The sequence below is a fragment of the Callithrix jacchus genome, chromosome 11 (genome assembly GCF_049354715.1).
Source record: "Callithrix jacchus isolate 240 chromosome 11, calJac240_pri, whole genome shotgun sequence".
Classification (NCBI taxonomy): domain Eukaryota; kingdom Metazoa; phylum Chordata; class Mammalia; order Primates; family Cebidae; genus Callithrix; species Callithrix jacchus.
Window position 1 is genome coordinate 8079149 of NC_133512.1, and position 19729 is coordinate 8098877.

Genomic DNA, 19729 nt, shown 5'->3' on the forward strand with positions numbered 1-19729 from the left:
AGCAAAATATACCTCCAGTGGCACTCAACAAATAGAGTTTTCCCTCTAAAGGGAAAAGGTTTCCCCTGGAGCAGGAGCATCAGGGTTTGCTCGGGGGCATAACATAGGTGAGCACTGGGCTGAGGCAGGCTCCACTGGCACTGCTAATTGCAGAAGCACTTTACCTTTGTATCTGTGATTTTAAAAAAATTTTGAATAATTTGGTTAGGTTCCCCCAAATAGGCATCCACATTTAAGTGCTTGAGCTTTTGTGTTGGCAACCCCCTGCCCAAGGTTGCTAACAGGTTATTCTTTCCCTTGTTTCTGCAGCTGAGGCACAGAAAGTAGCCTCTTGTGAGGAGTTAAGTATACATTTATTTTTTTACCGTGATTTGTTCAGGACCACATTTTACAAAATACCTTGTTTCCTTTAGTATTGTTTATGGAACATTCTATTCATATTATCTTAGTTTGAATACAGAATAGTTTTTTTTTTTTTTTAATGAGGGCTTATTTTGAAAAATTCTGAGCTTAGTTCAAATGTATGCCAATACCTTCCCAAATAAGGTAATAGTCAAAAACAGTTGTTTTCATCAAATGACTTAGAGATAGTCATGGAATATTCACATTCAAAAATTCCTTATTAATGAAAGTCTTTGACTTAAATCTACCCAGGTACTTGGGAGGCTGAGATAAAGGACTGCTTGAGCCCGGGAGGTGGAGGGTGCAGTGAGCCAAGATCACACTACTGTACTCTATCCTGGGCAACACAGTGAGACCCTATCTCAAAAATAAAGTAAAATAAAACTGGCAAAATAAGAAATGACCATGTAAGCCTATTACTGAGAAGGATGAAGATAAATACTAGAAGAAACAGATACAAAAGCTAAAAATACTTGCCTTGGAGAGAGAGATTTTTCAATATTATTTCATTTTTCATTTATGTGTATCAGTTGAATAATTATTATTATTTATTTCACCAGGCTGAACAATGAATACCCTCACCTAAAGACATTCATGCCCTAAGCCTCTGAATCTGTGAATATATTACTTTAAATGCAATAGGATTTGGCACATGTGATTAAGGATTTTCTCTTGGATCATTTGGTAAACCAAAGGTAATCAATCACAGGAGACCTTCTATGAGAGAGGCAGGACAGTCAGAGTTGGAAAGGAGATATGATGATGGAAGCAGAGGATGAAATGATGAGACTGCTGGCTTTGGAAATGGAAGAGGGCCACAAGTCAAGGACTGAACAGCCTCTAGAAGCTGGAAGAAGCAAAGAATAGGATTCTCCCCTAGAGCAGTCCCCAACCTTTTTGGCATCAAGAACTGGTTTCGTGGAAGCCAGTTTTTCCATGGACCAGTGGCTGGGGGGGATAGTTTTGGGATGAAACTGTTCCACCTTAGATCGTCAGGCATTAGTTAGATTCTCATAAGGAGCACACAACTTAGATCTCTCTAATGCACAGTTCACAACAGAGTTTTGCTCCTACGAGAATCTAATGCCACTGCTGAAGTGATGGAAGGTGGAGCTCAGGTGGTAATGCTGGCTAATCTGCTGCTCACTTCCTGCTGTGCCACCTGGTCCCTAATGCCATAGACTTGTACGGGTCCATGACTCGAGGGTTGGGGACCCCTGCCCTAGAGCCTTCAGAAGGAACACAGTCCTGCCAATCCATTTTAGACCTCAGCCTCTAGACCTGTAAAATAAAACATTTTTGTTTTAAACACTAAATTTGTATTGTTACAACAGCAAAAGGTGACCAGTTGTAAGAATGTTATATAAGAAAAATAAAACATGGTAAGACAGAATTATAGAAAACATACCAACTGCTGAGAAAGTAATTCATATGAAGGAATAATCTGAATTGGAAAAGGATGACAATTTCAATATATTTATTATGGTTTTGTGAATCCTCATGATGCATCAGGACGAAGTTAGGTAACTTAAAGCCAGTCCCTTTTGAGTCATGCATAGCCATATTCTAATATTATTTACCACATGTACTTTTTCCTATTCTCGCTTCCCTTTTTTTCTTTCCCTTTCCTCTGTGTGTCATCCCTGTTCCCGTCACTGATACTCTGTTGGGGTAGCCACCTGGCTCAAATTACAGTGATTCCATCATATCCTGGAATTGTCCCTGAAGCAGTCAGAGCTTTCCAGACAGAGATATGTAGATATATCTATAGCTGTCTAGATTTAATGAATTGATTCACACAATTGTGGAGACCAGCAAGTCCAAAATCCATAGATCCACAGGGCAGGCCGGAAGTGCTGCAGGAGTTGCAATCTCGAGGCAGACTTTCTTCTTCACCAGGAAACCTCAGTCTTTGCTTGCGAAGCCTTCAACTGATTGGATGAGGTCACCTACACTATTGTGGGTATTCACCTTTACTTAAAGTCAACTGATTGCAGGTGTTAACCACATATACAAAATTCCTCTACGTCCACATTTAGAGTTGGATTAAATAGCTAGTTACCACAGCCCAGCCAAGCTGATGCATAAAATTAACCATCACGGGCACTTTGAGGGGTGAGTACAGGCATCATGGTTGTGCTCTATGACTTTATCTCCTGGCTCCTAGATGGCTAGTCTAATAGCGGACACATGACTCCCACCAAACCATTCAGAGCTTCAACCCAAGATTTACTAAGGAAACTGGAAAAACAAAACCAAAAGACAGCCCTCTCTGGTGTGGTGGCAGCCATGCGGTATGAGGACTGGGAGATATCAGTGGCCATGTGAACAGTCATTCATTCTGAAATGGAGGGAAGTGAAGTAAACCTACAGAAACAGAGACAAGATTTGGAGAAAGAGTCCTGGTTCCAGTTACCACTGAGGCCCAAGTATACTCCTGCATTTTCACTTAACTTTTTTCAATTTTATGATCTGTTGTCTTATGATTCCCCTCCTCACCCTCTTTTGTTTAACAGTGTCTTGCTCTGTTGCCCAGGCTCGAGTGCAGTGGTGCAACCATAGCTCACTGTAACCTTGAACTCCTGAGCTCAAGCAGTCCCTCATGCCTCAGCCTCCTGAATAGCTGGGAGTACAGCTGCAGGCCCTCATGCCTGGCCCTAATTTTTTTTTTTTTAATAAACGAGGCCGAGCACTGTGGCTCACACCTGTAATCCCATCACTTTAGGAGGCCAAGGTGAACAGATCACTTGAGGTTAGGAGTTTGAGACCAGCCTGGCGAACATGATGACACCCCATCTCCACTAAAAATATAAAAATTACCTGGCCATGGTGGTGTGTGCCTGTGGTCCCAGCAACTCAGGAGGCCGAGGCAGGAGAATCACTTGAACCCGGGAGGCAGAGATTGCAGTGAGCCTCAATCCAGCCTGGGAAACAGAGGGAGACTCCATCCCAAAAACAAAAAACAAAAACAAAACTATGATATGTTGCCTGGGCTGGTCTTAAACTCCTGGCCTCAAGCAGTCCTCCCACTTCAGCCTCCCAAAGTGCTGGGATTACAGGCATGAGCCACCACATTGGTCTTTCATTCCCTTTTCAAATTTGAAGGGATATTTTTCTCATCATTCCTTAGCTAGATTGAGCTGGTTTTATGTCACCTGCCACCAAAAGAGTCTCAACTAGGATAGAGGGCATGATATCATTGGGCTATATAGAAATGGTATGTTTCCCTCTCCTTCCGGACATATGGTTTGATTATCTGCTTTGCATAGGTATGACATGTGACTTGCTTTGTCAATGAATTATGAGTGCAAGTATGTCACTTTAACAACCAGTGCAAGATCTGTACCTGGCAGTTACCTGCAGTGACTGTGAAAGCACACGTCACTTGGTGCTTCCTAGGTAACAGTGAGAAGGAAAGAACCTTCTAACGGGTAGGTTCTTAGGTAACAGTGAGGAGAGTACATGTAGCATGAGCAAGCAATAAGCTTTTGTGATGTTATGCCACTAGGATTTTGAGGTTTTCTGCTACTGCAGTATAACCTATCTCTTGATTAACACAGAAGGCACTTTCCTTCATAATACTTTCCCATGATTCATCTTAAAAGAATCAAATTGAGCCAATATAGGCATAATAACAGCACATAAAACAGAGTTCTTGCCCTCCTAGTAAGAAAGACATGCCATTCCAGACTATCCGGAGATTAAGAGAAATATTAAAGTAGTTTAAGCAGAGGAGTTATCACATTTGCCTCCCAGATCATGATTGTTGCACCATGAAGACTGAGTTCAGAGCAGAAAAAGTCTGAATCCATTGAATCTACACTGCAACAATAGCAAGGCGGTAATAATGGCTAGGATTAGGAAAGCAGCAGTGGAAACAGATTTTAAATGAGTGATTCTGAGAAATAATGAGGCAGCAGATTTAGCACAGCCTGGTGAATGAGTGGATGTGTAAGAAGCAGAGAGAAAATTCGAAGCAAACATTTAGATTTCTGGCTTTGGTCATCTGGCTACCATCAGTTCCGTTTGGACATGCCTGGCTTGAGTACAAAACACGCAAGATATGAGATAGGGAATTAAATACATAGATTTCAAGCTTAGGAGTGAGCTTATAGCTAGAAGTCACTAAAATATAGAAAGCAAAGCCACGGGCCTATAAAACCGTGGGTATAGATGAGATCATCCAAAGAATGTGGAGACTAGACTACAGTGATAAGAGCCTTAGAATTCCTTGGAGTGACAATATTTAAGCAAAGACAGAAGCATACAAAGGACAATGAAATAGTTAATGGATGGTATCACAGAAGCCAAGAAAAAAGATTGTTTCAGAAAGGAAAGAATGGTCAACAGCTTCAAATGCTGTTGAAACAGTAACAACTAAGATATCTCTCAAAGTAGGAATGATGTTGGCAAGTTTATTAAGAGTAGTTTCACAGCAGTATTGGGGGTAAAAGTCTAATTATATATGGTTGAAGGTAACTTGGAGGTGAGGAATTGGTGATAAGCTAGCATAGATAATTCTCTCAAAAATTCTCTTCAGGAGAAAGGAGAATTTGAGCAGAAGCTAGGAGGAGGATATGCATGAAGACATTTTAAACAAACGAGAATGCTAATGGCAAGAAACCAGTAAAGAGAGGCTGAAGACACAACAGAAAGAGAATAATTGATGAACCAAAGTCCCTAATAGACAGGAGTAGCCAAGACCTAGAATACATATTGAATGATGGCCTCTATTGTAAAAAGAATGGAGGAAGGAATGAGTATATTTCAAAACTTGTTAGTTTGATTATAAGTAAAAACATGCACTATCTCATATTATTAATTGAATTCTTATAATAAAGTAAGTATAGAAATACAGGGTAATATAAATATCCTGCTTATTAGTACTATTTTCTCTGACTCTCAAGACTCAAACTACCTAGATTCATGGGACCCAGCCAGCCATATCTTGTTTTGGTTAGTGCCTTGTACACTGTCTGAAATACCATAAATATTTCACAAGTGGTAATTGAACCCCATTTCCTTGGCTGACTCTGGATTCAGACAGTAGCTGCTTCATCACTGATGATATCTGATTCTTCTTTTGGCTTCTCTGTTAGTCTGATCTATTCTACCTGCCAGATCCCTCCTGACATTCTAAATATCTTCTGTTCTGGTCTATCTCTACTTCTACCCTTTTCCAAGATAAATCCATCAATTCATGATATAATAATTCATTTTAATGAAGCATATTTTAAAATTAAATCAGCATTCTGAATGAAGAAATTGTGTGTGTACACCCCCCCCCCACACACACATTAAAAGAATACAGGAGCCACTTGAAATTGATGCTGAGCATGGGGTAATCCCTCAAAAATAATACAACTTATAAAACTGAACAAAAACTAAAATGGATGTCAATTTTCATAGTGACAAGTACTGACCAAGGCATATTTTCTCAGACTTTGTCCAAGTGTATCAAAGAACATTTTAAAGCATTAAATTGGGTTCTTCACTTACTAGTAATGAAAATGCATAATTTTATTTATAACAAGTATAAAAACTTGTTCAGGATTGAAAGACTGAAAAAACTTCCAGAGAAATAAGGGAATAAAATAGAACAAAGCATATCTATTTCCTTGCTAAGGTAAATATTTCATCTGGAAGATCAATCCAAGCAATGACTTCTAAAAACTGAATACTTAATTATATGCCAATAAGAATCAATTTTGGAGCTAGTTCAGTGATAGGAAGACAATGTAAAATCCTTATCTTAAACCTAAATTAGAGAATACAAAAATACTACACAGCTATACATCCAATTTTATTTAATAAGTATATCACTAAAATTTTCTTAATATATCAAAAAAGATGAAAAGAAACAATATATAAATATTTTCAGCTATATAAATTCAGGGCTTCCATGACAAATAAAAGCTAAAGATTCCATCTTTATCTACATACATTCTTTTTTCTTCACAGAAAAAGTTGATATTCTAATTTAACCCAAAGTGAATGCCGTGATTGGACAATACTTATTCATTGAACAGTTACATTTAATTAATATGTGCCAGATACTGTTCTAAGCACTCCATGGATGTTAGCTCATTTAATCTTAAAACCATGTAATATGGGAAAAAATAAAAATAAAAAAAAAAGAGGGCCGGGCGCGGTGGCTCTCGCCTATAATCCCAGCACTTTGGGAGGCCGAGGCGGGTGGATCACGAGATCAAGAGATCGAGACCATCCTGGTCAGCGAGGTGAAACCCCGTCTCTACTAAAAATACAAAAATTAGCTGGGCATGGTGGTGCGCGCCTGTAATCCCAGCTACTCGGGAGGCTGAGGCAGGAGAATTGCTTGAACCCAGAAGGCGGAGGTTGCGGTGAGCCGAGATCATGCCATTGCACTCCAGTCTGGGTAACAACAGCGAAACTCCGTCTCAAAAAAAAAAAAAAAAACATAAAAAAAAGAAAATTGCTACTTTTCTCCCCACCTCTTCATCCTACCCTATCATATACTGTCAGTAAAAGGACAGCAGAAGTCCAATGAAAAGATATTTAACTTGGACTCAAAAGACTTAAGTTAGTTTCTGGCTCTATTTAGTGTTCTGTGTGACCTTGAACAAGTTATTGAAACCAGAACTTCCCAAACCTGACTGATCCTTGGAATTCGAGGAAGTGTTATTACAGTCACAGATGCCTTGGACTTCCCCCAATATTTTCTAATCCTAAATCTAAATATTTTCTATGTTTAGAGTAGAAGTTGAGAATCTCAATTTCCTTTGAAACTATACCAGTGATACTGATAAGCAGTCACATTTGGGAACCAAATGGTATTATCCTTGAATCGCCTGATAGAAAAAGTATAGAAATATGTATTCCACAAGGGTTGTCGACATGAAGGGAGGAATTATGAAGACCTAAATTGTCATAACCCCACTCTCTACACATTCTCATTAAAATTGTGTTTAGATACTCTAGATGACCCTTTTGTTGTGGGTCATCTGGAATATCTAAGCCCAAACAAACATATCCAGAAGCATATCATACAGGTGACTGTCATCTCCAGCACCTACTTTAAGCTTCTCTCTCCAAGGCATGACATCAAAAATGAAGTGGGAAATTGAGGCAATGGTTCCACCAATTTAAAGTGTAAAACAAAACAAACAACCGGGCACAGTGGCTCACGCCTGTAATCCCAGCACTTTGGGAGGCCAAGGCGGGTACATGATGAGGTCAGGAGTTCGAGACCAGCCTGACCAAGATGGTGAAACCCCGTCTCTACTAAAAATACAAAAATTAGCTGGGTGTGGTGGCACACACCTATAATCCCAGCTACTCGGGAGGCTGAGGCAGGAGAATCACTTGAATCCGGGAGGTGGAAGTTGCAGTGAGCCGAGATCATGCCATTGCACTCCAGCCTGGACAAGAGACTCTGTCTCAAAAAAAACACAAAAACAAAAATAAACAAACAAAAAACTATCTTTATCTGAGTGCACTGAAAATGTGTACAGCCTCCTAAAAAAGTTTCTGAGGTGACTGTATCAGTTTTTTCCCCCAATTCAACCAAACATCACAATATACCTTTTATTCATCCCCAAAATATTTTCTGAGTCCTTATTATGGACACTATGAAGGACACGAAAATTAATAAAACAAAGTGCTTGTCTTCAAGCTGGTAAAGACATAGCCATAAACATAAGAATTGTACTTTTCAGTTTTAAAAACAAGTTTGGCTGAATTTTGGAGATGCTGCAGGCAATCAATAATCAGCCAGAAATGCCCATATTATAAATACATTTTGGCGTAACTGTCATATCAAGCCGGCGACCCTGGTATAAAGTATTAAAAGAAACATGTATTTGAGAATCTCAAGATATGAGTTTAGGTACGCTACTTGTTTGGGTATGCTACTTGACAACTGTAGAGTTTTTAAGTCTTTAAAATCTAGTCTCAGAGGGCTAGTCTTTCAGCACTCTATTTCTTTGAAAAATTTGTATCTCACAAAATTGAGAAAACAAAATAAAATAGTACAAATGTTAAGGCGTCATGGATTTTTTTTTTCTTTTTTGAGACATGGTTTCATTCTGTTGCCCAGGCTGTAGTGCAGTGCAATGATCAGGGGCACCATAGCCTCAACCTCCTGGGCTCAAGGGACCCTCCCACCTCAGCCTCCTGAGTAACTGGGACCACAGGTGAGTGCCACTATGCCTGCCAGGCTTTGTGTGTGTGTGTGTGTGTGTGTGTGTGTGTGTGTGTGTGTTTTTTGAACTTTTTTGTAGAGATGAAGACTCTCTGTGTTGTCCAGGCTGGCCTTGAACTCCTGGGTTCAAGTGATCCTCATGCCTCAGCCTCCCAAAGTGCTAGGATTACAGGTGTGAGCCACCACACCCAGTCAAGGTGTCATTTTATAGATAATGCTCATAACTCTAATAAATAATAAAACATGACTTTGAGTTGATTTTTCACCAGTGATGACAAATGGCTATTAACCAATTATTACCTTTTTATCTGGCCCTACAACACAGAGAAGGCTCATTTGTCATTGTCATTACCAGATGTATCATTAATATACATTATATAATAATTTGATAAATTGGTATATAAGTATATAAAAATAAATATGCAAATTACATAGCCAATATATTTAAATGTTTACATTATGCATATACCTTTCTAAAGAGAAATACTGAAGTCACCAACTTAATGGAAAAAATTTCCATCTACTTTAGGGATAGACATTGGACAAAACTTCGCATATATTTCATTACGTGTTTCTGATTAAACACTGATGAGAATGACAGTCTCACAGGAATGTTCACTATAATTGTGTCAAACATTTGACTGTATATAAATTCTATAGGAACTGCATTATTCTATGGGGACATGAGTAATGTTTTCAATACAAAAATTCCACTTAACTGACTGGAGTAGACTAATCATTAATTCTAAAACATGCTCCTGGCAAATCACTGCCTACCCTGTATTTTCCCCCAAAGCATGTATTAGCTATGAGTAGCACGAACATTAAAGTTGTGGTTACCAAAACCTTTTACTTCCCTCTTTTACTAACTATATTTAATACACAAGGTTTGATCATAAATAGTAAACAGTAAATTCACAAGTCAAGAAAAAAGATCTAAGTGTATTTCCAAACAGGATCCTTCATGTTCTTTCAGTAATCCAGGCAGCAAAGTTAGGAATGGTCATGGGTGCTACTGGATATTAGAGCTAATTATTAATAATATGTACTTACAATTATGCCCTTTCATCCAATACCTCAAAGAGCTTTCATAGCATCAATTTGTCAATTCCTATATCTCTGAGATGTGGCTCACAGACGTTATTATCTCTATTTTACAGTCAAAGAAACTAGGGCATAGAGAGGTTAAGTGACACTGCTAGGGTCATACGGCAAACAACGAACAAAAAACGAACTCAAGCTAATTATTCTCATTTCTTGCTCAGTATATTATCCATTATATCAATGTTCAACACACCTAAATGCTTCTTTATCCTAGGCAAATTGAAAATATTGTACTTAAATAATCTAAGAAGTGAACAAATTTCTCATTGTTGTGTGTGTTCAAAAATGCTGTTCTACAGGGATATAGAGCAAAAACTAATAATTAGTCTTTGGTTTGCAGGTGTAGTTATTATTTATAGGGCTTTTACTATTTGTGGTTTTCTGAAGCCTCTGCTCAAAATGAGCTATTCTATTTCTGACTGATCTGTGCTAGCTTAGCATAGCTGTGAGCCACCGAAAAGCAACCTGACAGGCTGACTAATGCATTTGAGGTTTCTTTCATGGCATTCCTATGGCTTCCTCTTGAAGTCATCCTCTTTCTAGTTCTCCATTCGGCAGACATTTGTGCAACCCACCATCCTCAATCCTTAGCCTATGGCCAGCTTAACTGTTGTCAATGATTAAATTTAAAATATTTTATTGGAATGGAACAATTCCTACAGAATAAAAAAGAAAAAAACTTTAAAATATAAACACAGATTTCATTTTTGAGTTAATGATGCCATACTATTAAGTTACCACTGTTATATCCAGTTTCTGCTAAACCTGATCCTTAGGGTCCTTAGAAGACCACTAAATATTAGAATATTGGTCTATGGATGGGCACGTATCACTCCTATTGGGGTTTTTAATGCAGCACTTCAGTAATTTTCCCAAGTAAAGGCAGGGAGAAAGAAGTGGTTTTGAAACTGTGCTCAATGGCGTTAAGGCTGCAGTCAGCTTGGATGTGGTAACGTGAACCTGTGGTGTTTCCAACTTCAGCCCAGCTCTTCCCCAGAACTCTAGACCCACATATCAACCACCATTAGACAGCACCACTGTTACCTCACACATCAGTTCCAAAACTAAACTCATTTTTTCCTGCAAAAATGACTGTCCCTCCCAGGACTCATCCTGACACTTCCTTATCTTACTTGGTAAAATACACCCTTACCTTACTCCTCCCTCAAAGCAGAACAAGGCATCATCATTGCCTCTTCCATTCTCCTATCCTGCAGCTGCCCCTAGCAACCAAGTATTAGTTGATCTGGTCTCTTGAATATTTTAGGAATCCATCTCCTTTGGATGTTCACAGCCACTCACACAAGGGTCCTTAAGTTTTCTCTTCTTGACTTCTGCAATGACCCCTTGTCCGCTCTCTGCTTGCCCTTCTCCTTCCCCTCCTCCCACCACCAAGTTATCTGTTCTCTAACAACAGAATAGCTTAAACTGTAGTCTGTCCACTCATCGCCTCACCAGGGCATAGATGATCCATGATTCGGCTCCTGTTGTCATCTCCAGCCTCATCTTTTTCAGCAACCTAAGTTTGAACTTTAAGACCTGTAATTATTACTGATGCTTCTTCTCAACATATGATTTGTCCCCGTGCTGGATTTCCTTTCTGTTCAGATCCGGATTTGCCATCCCACTCCTATTTTTGTAGTGGAAAAATGCCCATTTATCTTGAAAACTCTAACCCACAGTTAGTAAAGCCATCCATTCATTACTCTGTACACCTTGATATACCATACTTCCAATCTCAATTATTTGCTTTTATGTCTGTCTGCCCACTAGATTGGACATTCCTTGAATGACTCATGCCAGGAATGTAGTTGGTATTCAATCTGTGAGGAGCAAAGAGAGAGAAACGAATATATAAATGTCAAGACATGAGAGTCTGTAGCTGCTAACTTAAATTTACGGATTTAGTGAAACTACCTCTCACAAGCTACCAAATCAGTGCCACGGGGCCGCACGATGATCTCAGTGCCACACCGACACCCGGCCTGCAGTGTCGCAGGGGGATCCCAGACCCCTCAGAAAGAACTCGCAGACCGTCCGTGGAGGCGAATTCTCCCGGGGCCAGCAGTGAGGTAAGGCCCAGGGCGGCCACCAGACCCTCCAGCCAGGGCAGGCGGATGACCCGCCTCCTGGGATTTGGCCCGCGACTGCCACGTCGCCAGCTCCGCTCTGAAAACCTCCGGCCACGAAACCCAGCGGCCTCAATCCTGAGACGCCCAGGGAGCAGGGGCTGACCCTCTAGAAGCAAGATGGCGGCCTCCGCACTCCCCTCCTCCCCAAAAACCCCCTCCTGGTCCCCAAAAGAAAGACAAGGACATCGCGGTGCCGACGCCGAGATCCGGGAACCTCCGCGAGGCCCGCGGCCACTCCCGAGCCCCGGGGAGATGACTTCACCTCGCGGAGCTCAAAGAGCCGGGGGTGGGGCCGCCGGAGAGCACAGACAGCCCTCAGCACGCAAGGGGCGGAGGCCCGGCAGCCGGAGCCCTCCGAGCCATTGTTTTTCCGGCCTGGGCCGGGATCACCCTTCTCTCAGCCGGTGGACAGGAAGTCGCTCCCCAGCCGCCCCGCCCCCCTCCCCAGCGCCCCGGAAGTGATCTGCGGCGGCTGCTGCAGAGCCGCCAGGAGGAGGGTGGATCTCCCCTGAGCGAAGCGTCGGAGTCCTCCTCCTCCTCCTCCTCCTCCAGCCGCCCAAGCTCAGCCGCCACCCGTCAGACTCCTCCTTCGACCGCTCCCGGCGCGGGGCCTCCCAGGCCACAAGGGCCGAGTACCCTCCTGGCGGAGCCACGCAGCCGCGGCTTCCGGAGCCCTCGAGGCGGCGGACTGGCTCGCCGTTCAGGTGAGAGAGAGATGCCGGTTCGGGCCGCCGGGGGAGGCACTGGGGCCACCCGGGCGGTGGCGGGGGTGTGTCCAGGCGGCGGCGGGCCGAGGCCCAGATGCGGATTCGGGCTGCCGAGACTGTACGTCCCGCGTTCTGCCCTGGGACGAGCTGCGAGATGAGCTCGGCTGGAATCCGGGGCACCGCGTTCGCAGCTGTGGGGCGAGTACGTCCCCGAGAGCGGGCGGCTGCCCCTCCGAGTTGGCCTCGTCCGAAGGTCACCCCGCACAGCCAGTCCACTGCGCCCAAGTTCCCGCCCGGGCGGTGCCCGCGACCTGGGGCAACCCGCTGCCGCCGCAGTCCCCGCGCCTCACTCCGCCCCTCTCCCCTCCTTCCCTTTCTTTCCGCTCCTTGCCTGCACTAGAGCAGCTGATTTTTAAGCATCTCCGCCAGGATTTTTAAATTTGTTTTTTGGGGGTTTTTTTTTTTTTGCCACTTAAAGGAATGGGTTTTTCAGACTTAAGTCTTTAGACTCCCCGCACTGAACCGAATACCTGGCCTTGGGCGCTTGCACAGCTGTAGCCCGTGTTCAGGTAATCTAGCTTCTAAAATGAGGAAGAGAATGCATTTTGGAAGAGAGGTGTTCCCTCCGTGGTTCGTTTCTGAAAGATTTCCAGAAGTGGAAGATGTGATTGGCATGCTTTAGCCTGGGTGTATGTGTGTAAGTAGACGGGGGTGACGGCACACAGTGGTGGCAGTGTTGTTTCAGGATTTAGGGAGAATTAGGGAGTTAACTGGCCTTTGCCCGGAAATCTGAATGTCCAGACTTGTAAGAGCTCATCCAAGTGTCGCTGAGGTAGTGTGTGAAGTCCCATGCCACGCCCTACGTGTCAAGCTGAAAAGCACCTAATTTACAAATTGTGTGGTGTGTATGGGGAACAACCTTTATAAAACATGTATCTTAAGTTATTTTTTCCAGAAAATTGCAACGTTAATCATGTTCCAGAAATTGGATGCCAGATTTCATTAGTAAACTCTTACAGTATGTTTATTAATGTATTTCAGTGTGCCTTAGCTCACGTTTTTCTGTCTCTAGTAATACAATATTATTCTAAACTAGTTCTTGTACTGAAATAATACACTATTATAAAATAGTATCCTAAAACATCGTTTTCTGACCTTGAATTTCTTCAGGGCAGGAGCCGTGTCACTGTTTCTATGCAGTATGCCTTGAACATAGAAGCTGTTCACACATTCCTGCAGTGAGTGAGTGAATGTATAGGTTATCTCATAGTCACCAGCCAGGAGTTGCTTATTTTGTTGAGCTAGGCTGTTTGTTTTGTTTTAGGTTTGTGGCACATAACAGACTTTACTTCGGCTTTACATTCTTAAGCAGAGTCAAAGAATTATTTGCCTTCCAAAACTATTCTCCTCTGAAAGGTTAAAATTATATTAAAATTGTGCTGGGCATTATAATAACTTGTATTCCAGTGTTAAATGCTTACTATTTGAGCATATTCAGAGTTAGTAGGAAGAGATTGCCTGGTGATAACACAGCAAGTTTATGTTTGGGGTTGATAACTATACCCTATCTTAATCAAAAAGAGGAAATTAGAAATTACCACTGTTTGGAAAACGTGGTGCATCCCAGAATTGCTTATAGTGGTTTTTTGTTTCCACGAATACATATAATCTTCTGAGATCCTGATATGACCTTGGTATGATTTACCAATAGCCTCTTTTGTATTTATTTTCCGAGATCCAGATTTTGGTTTCTAGTGTGTTTGCTGAGTGTGCAGTTATATGTATCATTTATTTTGAAGCAGTACTTCATTATAACACTTTCTTCACAGGCTTTCCAAAGGAAAAGGGGGCTAATTATAGAAAACAACTTTGTCTACCATTTGTGAGGGAAGATTTTTGTCTATAGATGGTTGGATTATTTTCACATTAGGGAGGTTCAAAGAAGAAGTGCTGATGTTTTCTGTCCTCTCCAAGTATCTCATGGTGGTCCTGCACTGTTTTTCCAAGCTTAGCTTCTACAGAACATGAATAAATGTACCAGTGTCACTTCTTATAGATGTGTGGATTAGTGTAATAATGCAATCGTATTCTTTAGTAGATGAGTGGCTAGCACAATTATTTTTAAAATACTGGAATAACAGTCTGTGAATGTTAATAAGGGAAAAGATCATGATTTTGAAGAAGACAGTTAATGATTTTCATTGTTTTATAAAACCTTTTAACTTTTAGAGACTAAGGAATCGGAAGCCAGCAATTTCTTATCTCAGTGATATTACCACTATACAGAGGTTAGATTTTTCTTCAATTCAGCAACCCTCTTGGTGGTAAGAGTTCTCATCTGTTGATTGCCTACCAAGCACTGTGATAAGGGCTTTACTTATATTATTTCTAATCTCCACAACACTTCTGCAAGACAGGTAGTTTTCCCATACTTATTAAGGTAAATTGAGGTTATTTGCCAGCGGCTAACTACCTAGCTTGTGTGTAGTAGAGCCTAGATTTGAAAGTAACTATTTCTGAGAGGACTGAAATTGTTAACTGCAGTTAATCAATCCTAAGTGGCTGTGGAAAAGGCAGTTCTGATTGAGCCGGAAACCGGAGCTTCAGGAAAGCGAAGACCCTGATTCCTCTCAGCACTCTTGGACATCAAGTGTGGCCTGAGTTGCCAGTGGCCCTGGCCAAGTGGCCTCAAGCAGCAGCCATTCTTTTCTATCTTCAGTATGCCTACAAATACAGTGTTATCACCTTCTACGTGTGCCATGGTGGAAAATGGGTGGGCATTGTTCCATAGGTGTCCTGGTAAAGTATTTGAACTCAGTTCTGATGTTTGATTAGTGCTTTTTAAAGTAACAGAATCATCCCTATTTGAGAGGAATGCCATAAATCTATTTGTAGTGACCTTTTCTTGAAATCACATTGTTTTTTAGTTCTTTCACTAATGGAAATGGGGGAGAGCCTGTGGGGAACAGTAGAAAGAATGGTAAAAGAAGCAGATGTGCTCGGTCTGTTTTTAACCATTTGAGACCGTAACTCATTTTCTCTGGGTTTAAGATGGAGGCTTAAAGGTGGCAGAGGTGTTGTAATGGTCTAACCGCTATTCAGTGCTGGTAGAATTCTCTACCCTCTTTCTAAGCCTGTGTGCTTTTAAAAATGCACTTTTAAATAGACTTAGTTGAAGAATGTGTTCATCTCTCTTTCTCTTTTTTTAAAGATACACCTTTAAGTGAAGAACAGCTGATTATTTGGCCCCCAGCAGTAATAGTTATTCTGTTTTTTTCTTGAAGGCATCTTTCTTATTACCTTACCACGTTCCTAAGGATTTGGGTTGCCATATGGAAAAAAGGAAATTAAAGTTCTTTGGGTTTTTAAAAGATGTATGAGTAAATTTTAGATGAGAATTTGCATCTTTGATTTAATTATAAGTGAAGGTGATGACTTAGTTTCTCAAAGTCAAGAGGGTAGTCTGTACAAGCCAAAAAAGGCATGCTTCCATACAGTGATACTCTTCTTAAAGGTCTTCACAGCCAGAGTCCTGTATTAGATGCAGTAGACGTAACAACAACATATGTAATATCCTTAAAGTCTGGGATCCAATTTTATTGCTGAATTTACTTTCGAAACTAAATGTCAGGATTCAATAATGTTATTTTGGACAGTAAGTCACAGTTAGATTTTAACATGGCTTATACTCCCAGATTTATTGGGAAGGGGGACAAAGATCCCCAGTTTCCAAAAGATTATGATTGTGGTCATCTAAGCCACAGGATCTGTTTTTTATGTAGCTGACAAGCTAGCATAGTACTCTGTTGAAAGTGGAGGTTGCCACACTGAGTGACTGCACCCTGAGTTCAGCTGCCCTGTCTAGATACTTTGAATTACCACAGCAGCCTTCTAGCCTGTGGTTGGAACCCATCTGATCTTTTCCTATTCTTGCTTGGAATGATGGGGATATTCCTTCTTGTGACTCTTTTATGCCCATTAATAAAATTCAGACTCCATTTATCCTTAATCTCATATACAGAACCTTCAAGATGTACTCCTTACCCCTCTTCCCCCCGCTTTATCTTTCATGTTTTTTATTTTTTTATTATTTTTCTTACCTAACCCTTTAGCCTTATTTCTTTTCCTGGATGATCTTCCGTTCTAGCAATACTCAGGTCCTGGAAGGCTAGTGTTTGTTTGCTCAGTGCTTCACTTCCTCTTCCTGGAATGCTAGCCTCTCTTCCGTCCCCTAACCTCGGGTATATTTCTACTGGTCCTTCAGAACTCCTTTTAGGTTACACTTCTCCCACAAAAAAATTGTAATTAGGTTCTCTCTCTGGATCCCATCCCTCAAAAAAAAAAGAAAAAACTTCAAGACTGGGCTAGTTGCTTCTCTTACATCTGTTGCAGCTCTTACTACACTAGAGAGAGTACTTTCATTGGCCTATTGTAAATTTTGTTGACAACAATCCAAACAATCCACAGTAACCTCATAACTATACACACACATTTTTTCTCTCTCTCTCTTAAAGGCCTTCTTTGGCCATGGCGGCTGACGCCTGCAATTCCAGCACTTGGGGAGGCCGAGGTGGGTGGATCATGAGGTCAGGAGTTCGAGAGCAGCCTGGCCAATATGGTGAAACCCCATCTCTACTAAAAATATAAATATTAGCCAGGTGTGGTGGCATGCATCTGTAGTCCCAGCTACTAGGGAGGCTGAGGCAGAAGAATCGCTTGAACCTGGGAGGCAGAGGTTGCAGTGAGCTGAAATTGCATCACTGCACTCCAGCCTGGGCAACAGAGTGAGATCTGTTTCAAAAAAAAAAGAAAAAAGGCTTTCCTCACAGGCCTTTATCAGTCAAGTCCCCAAACCTTCTCAGTTCATGGCATCCTTAATATTATGGCAGTAATTTTTTTCACAGCATCCCGAGGTCAAAAGAAACACCTGACAGTTGAGTTTATTAAGTAATTAGGTCCAAACACCTTAAGTATTTATCTCCTAACAACTCAGTAGCTATGTGGAAAGACAATATACATAAACTAAAATCATTAACTGTAATTTTTAACTGCATAGTACTCTACTGTATGTACCATAGTTTTTTCAACTAATGCTCCGCTTGAACATTTATGAAATTTCTAGTATTTTGCAATTACAGATGATGTTACAGTGAAAAACTTAGTGTACCAAATATCTTTGTATTGTTGGAGATAATCTTCGGGGTAAATGCATATGGAGAGTTGTTAGATACCTTCAAACTCCTTGTCCTATGGGGTTGTACTCTTTTACATTCTTACCAGCAGTGTATGAAAGTAGAGTGCCTGTTTCCCCACAGCCTCACCAGCAGAGTGTTTTGTCAGCTTTTTAATTTCTGCCGATCTAATAGGTAAGAAATGATATCTCAGTGTAGTTTGCATTTATACTTCTATTGCAAGTGAATTGAACATGTTTTCATGTGTTTAAGGGTCATTTTAATATTTCTTTTTATTGTTCATATTATTTGTCCACTTCCTTTTTCTTTTTTTTATTTTGAGACAGAGTCTTGCCCTACCCTCATAGGCTGGAATGCAGTGGTGCAATGGTGTGATCGCAGCTCACTGTAGCCTCAGCCTCCTAGATTCAAGTGATCTTCCCACCTCAGCCTCCTGAGTAACTGGGGCTATAGATGCATGCCACCATGACTTGCTAATTTTTTTTATTTTTATTTTTTGTTCAAGATGGGGTTTTAACATGTTGCCCAGACTGATCTTGAACTCCTAGGCTCAAGCAATCTGCCCACCTCCAATTCACAAAGTGCTGGGATTACAGACATAAATCCACCATGTCAGGCCAATTTGCCCACTTTCTATATGACTTTCAGTCTTTTTTCCTCTCAGCTTTTAAAAGTGCTTCCTATTCAAGAATATTAGCCATTTAACTTTGACATATGTTGCAGATATTTTTGCCAAGTCATCTTTTGGCATTGCTTGTGGTGATGTTTTGCCATGCAAAAGATTGTTTTTTAATAGTCAAATACATTAATTTTAAGTTTACTGCATCTGAAGTTTTAGTCATATTTAGGAAACTTTTTTCACCTTCAGGTTATAGTGGAATTCACACATACTTTCTTCTAGTACTCATATAGTTTCATTTCTCACCTTTAGTTCCATTCAGAGTTTATTTCTATGTATGATATATGGAATGCATCTAATTTTATCCTTTTCCAAGTGACTATCCAGTTGCCGCAATTACATCTAGTTTTTTAGAAAATTCTTGCTTCTTCTATATGCAGTTGGGTATATTTTATTATGTTGGATTATCTGACCATTTATGCACCAGTACCATGCCATTTTAATCATAGAGGCTTTGTAGTATGTTTTAATATTTGATAGGGCTAGTCCCCCATTATAGCACTTCCTCTTCCTTGTTTTCCTTGCCTTCTTGCATTATTTTGGCTTTCTTTATTAACTTTAGTATCAATGTATCTAACTCTATGAAACAATTCATTGCTTTTTGTTTTTTAATTGAGACAAGAGGCCCCCCACCAGGCCTACCTCCAACATTGGGGATCACATTTCAACCTGAAATTTGGTGGAGACACACATCCAAATCATATCAATTACTTTCATGATTGCTTCTCTCAGACTTCCCAGATATACTGTCATCTCATCTGTAAATAGAGTTTTTTTCTTCTCTTCCAGTTTTTATACCTTTAACTGTTTATCTTATCTAGTTGCATTGACTAATATCTCCAGAACAATATTAAATAGCAGTTTAACAGTATCTTTAATAGAAGTACTGATTACTTCATTGTATTATCTTCACCATGGATATACAAATGTGTACTTTTCAACCTAGATAATAATTTAGCTATGTATATACCTTTCAAGGGTTGCATACAGTCCTTCGCTGTGTCTTTAAGGGATGCTTAAGGAGATTGACTGGGCGTGGTGGCTTAGGCCTGTAATCCTGGTACTTTGGGAGGCTGAGGCTGGCAGGTAGCTTGAGCTCTGGAGTTTGAGACTAGGTTGGGTAACATGGTGAAACCCCATCTCTACAAAAAGTACAAAAAATTAGCTGAGCATGGTGGTGTGCGCCTGTGGTCCCAGCTACTTCAGAGGCTGAGATGGGAGGATCACTTGAGCCCAGGAGGGGAGGCTTCAATGAGCCGAGGTCATGCCACTGCACTCCAGCTTGGGTAACAGAGTGAGACCTCATCTCAGTTTTCTTAAAAATACATTTT

The 19729-nt window shown here is 40.9% G+C and overlaps 2 protein-coding genes across 5 annotated transcripts in view; one reads left to right on the top strand and one right to left on the bottom strand.

Moving 5' to 3' along the window:
• Positions 1-1859: 1859 nt before the first annotated feature.
• LOC103794686 (uncharacterized) overlaps positions 1860-19729 on the bottom strand; it is a 68400-nt gene continuing 50530 nt past the window's right edge. The window contains exons 3-4 of the mRNA XM_078342143.1: positions 12083-12918; positions 1860-11511 (exon numbers count right to left, since the gene is read on the bottom strand). Of these exons, the coding sequence (XP_078198269.1) occupies positions 12207-12918 (712 nt within the window). The 3' untranslated portion in view covers positions 1860-11511; positions 12083-12206. The remainder of the gene's footprint in view (positions 11512-12082; positions 12919-19729) is intronic.
• The window catches only part of RALA (RAS like proto-oncogene A), an 81677-nt gene continuing 74228 nt past the window's right edge, over positions 12281-19729 (top strand). For 3 of the 4 annotated variants that reach the window (XM_078342249.1, XM_078342248.1, XM_035253216.3), the window contains exon 1: positions 12281-12524. The gene's annotated coding sequence lies outside the window, so the exon portion shown is untranslated. Of the gene's footprint in view, positions 13097-19729 lie in introns of all 4 variants that reach the window. The other variant, XM_009002088.5, reaches the window with a different exon arrangement.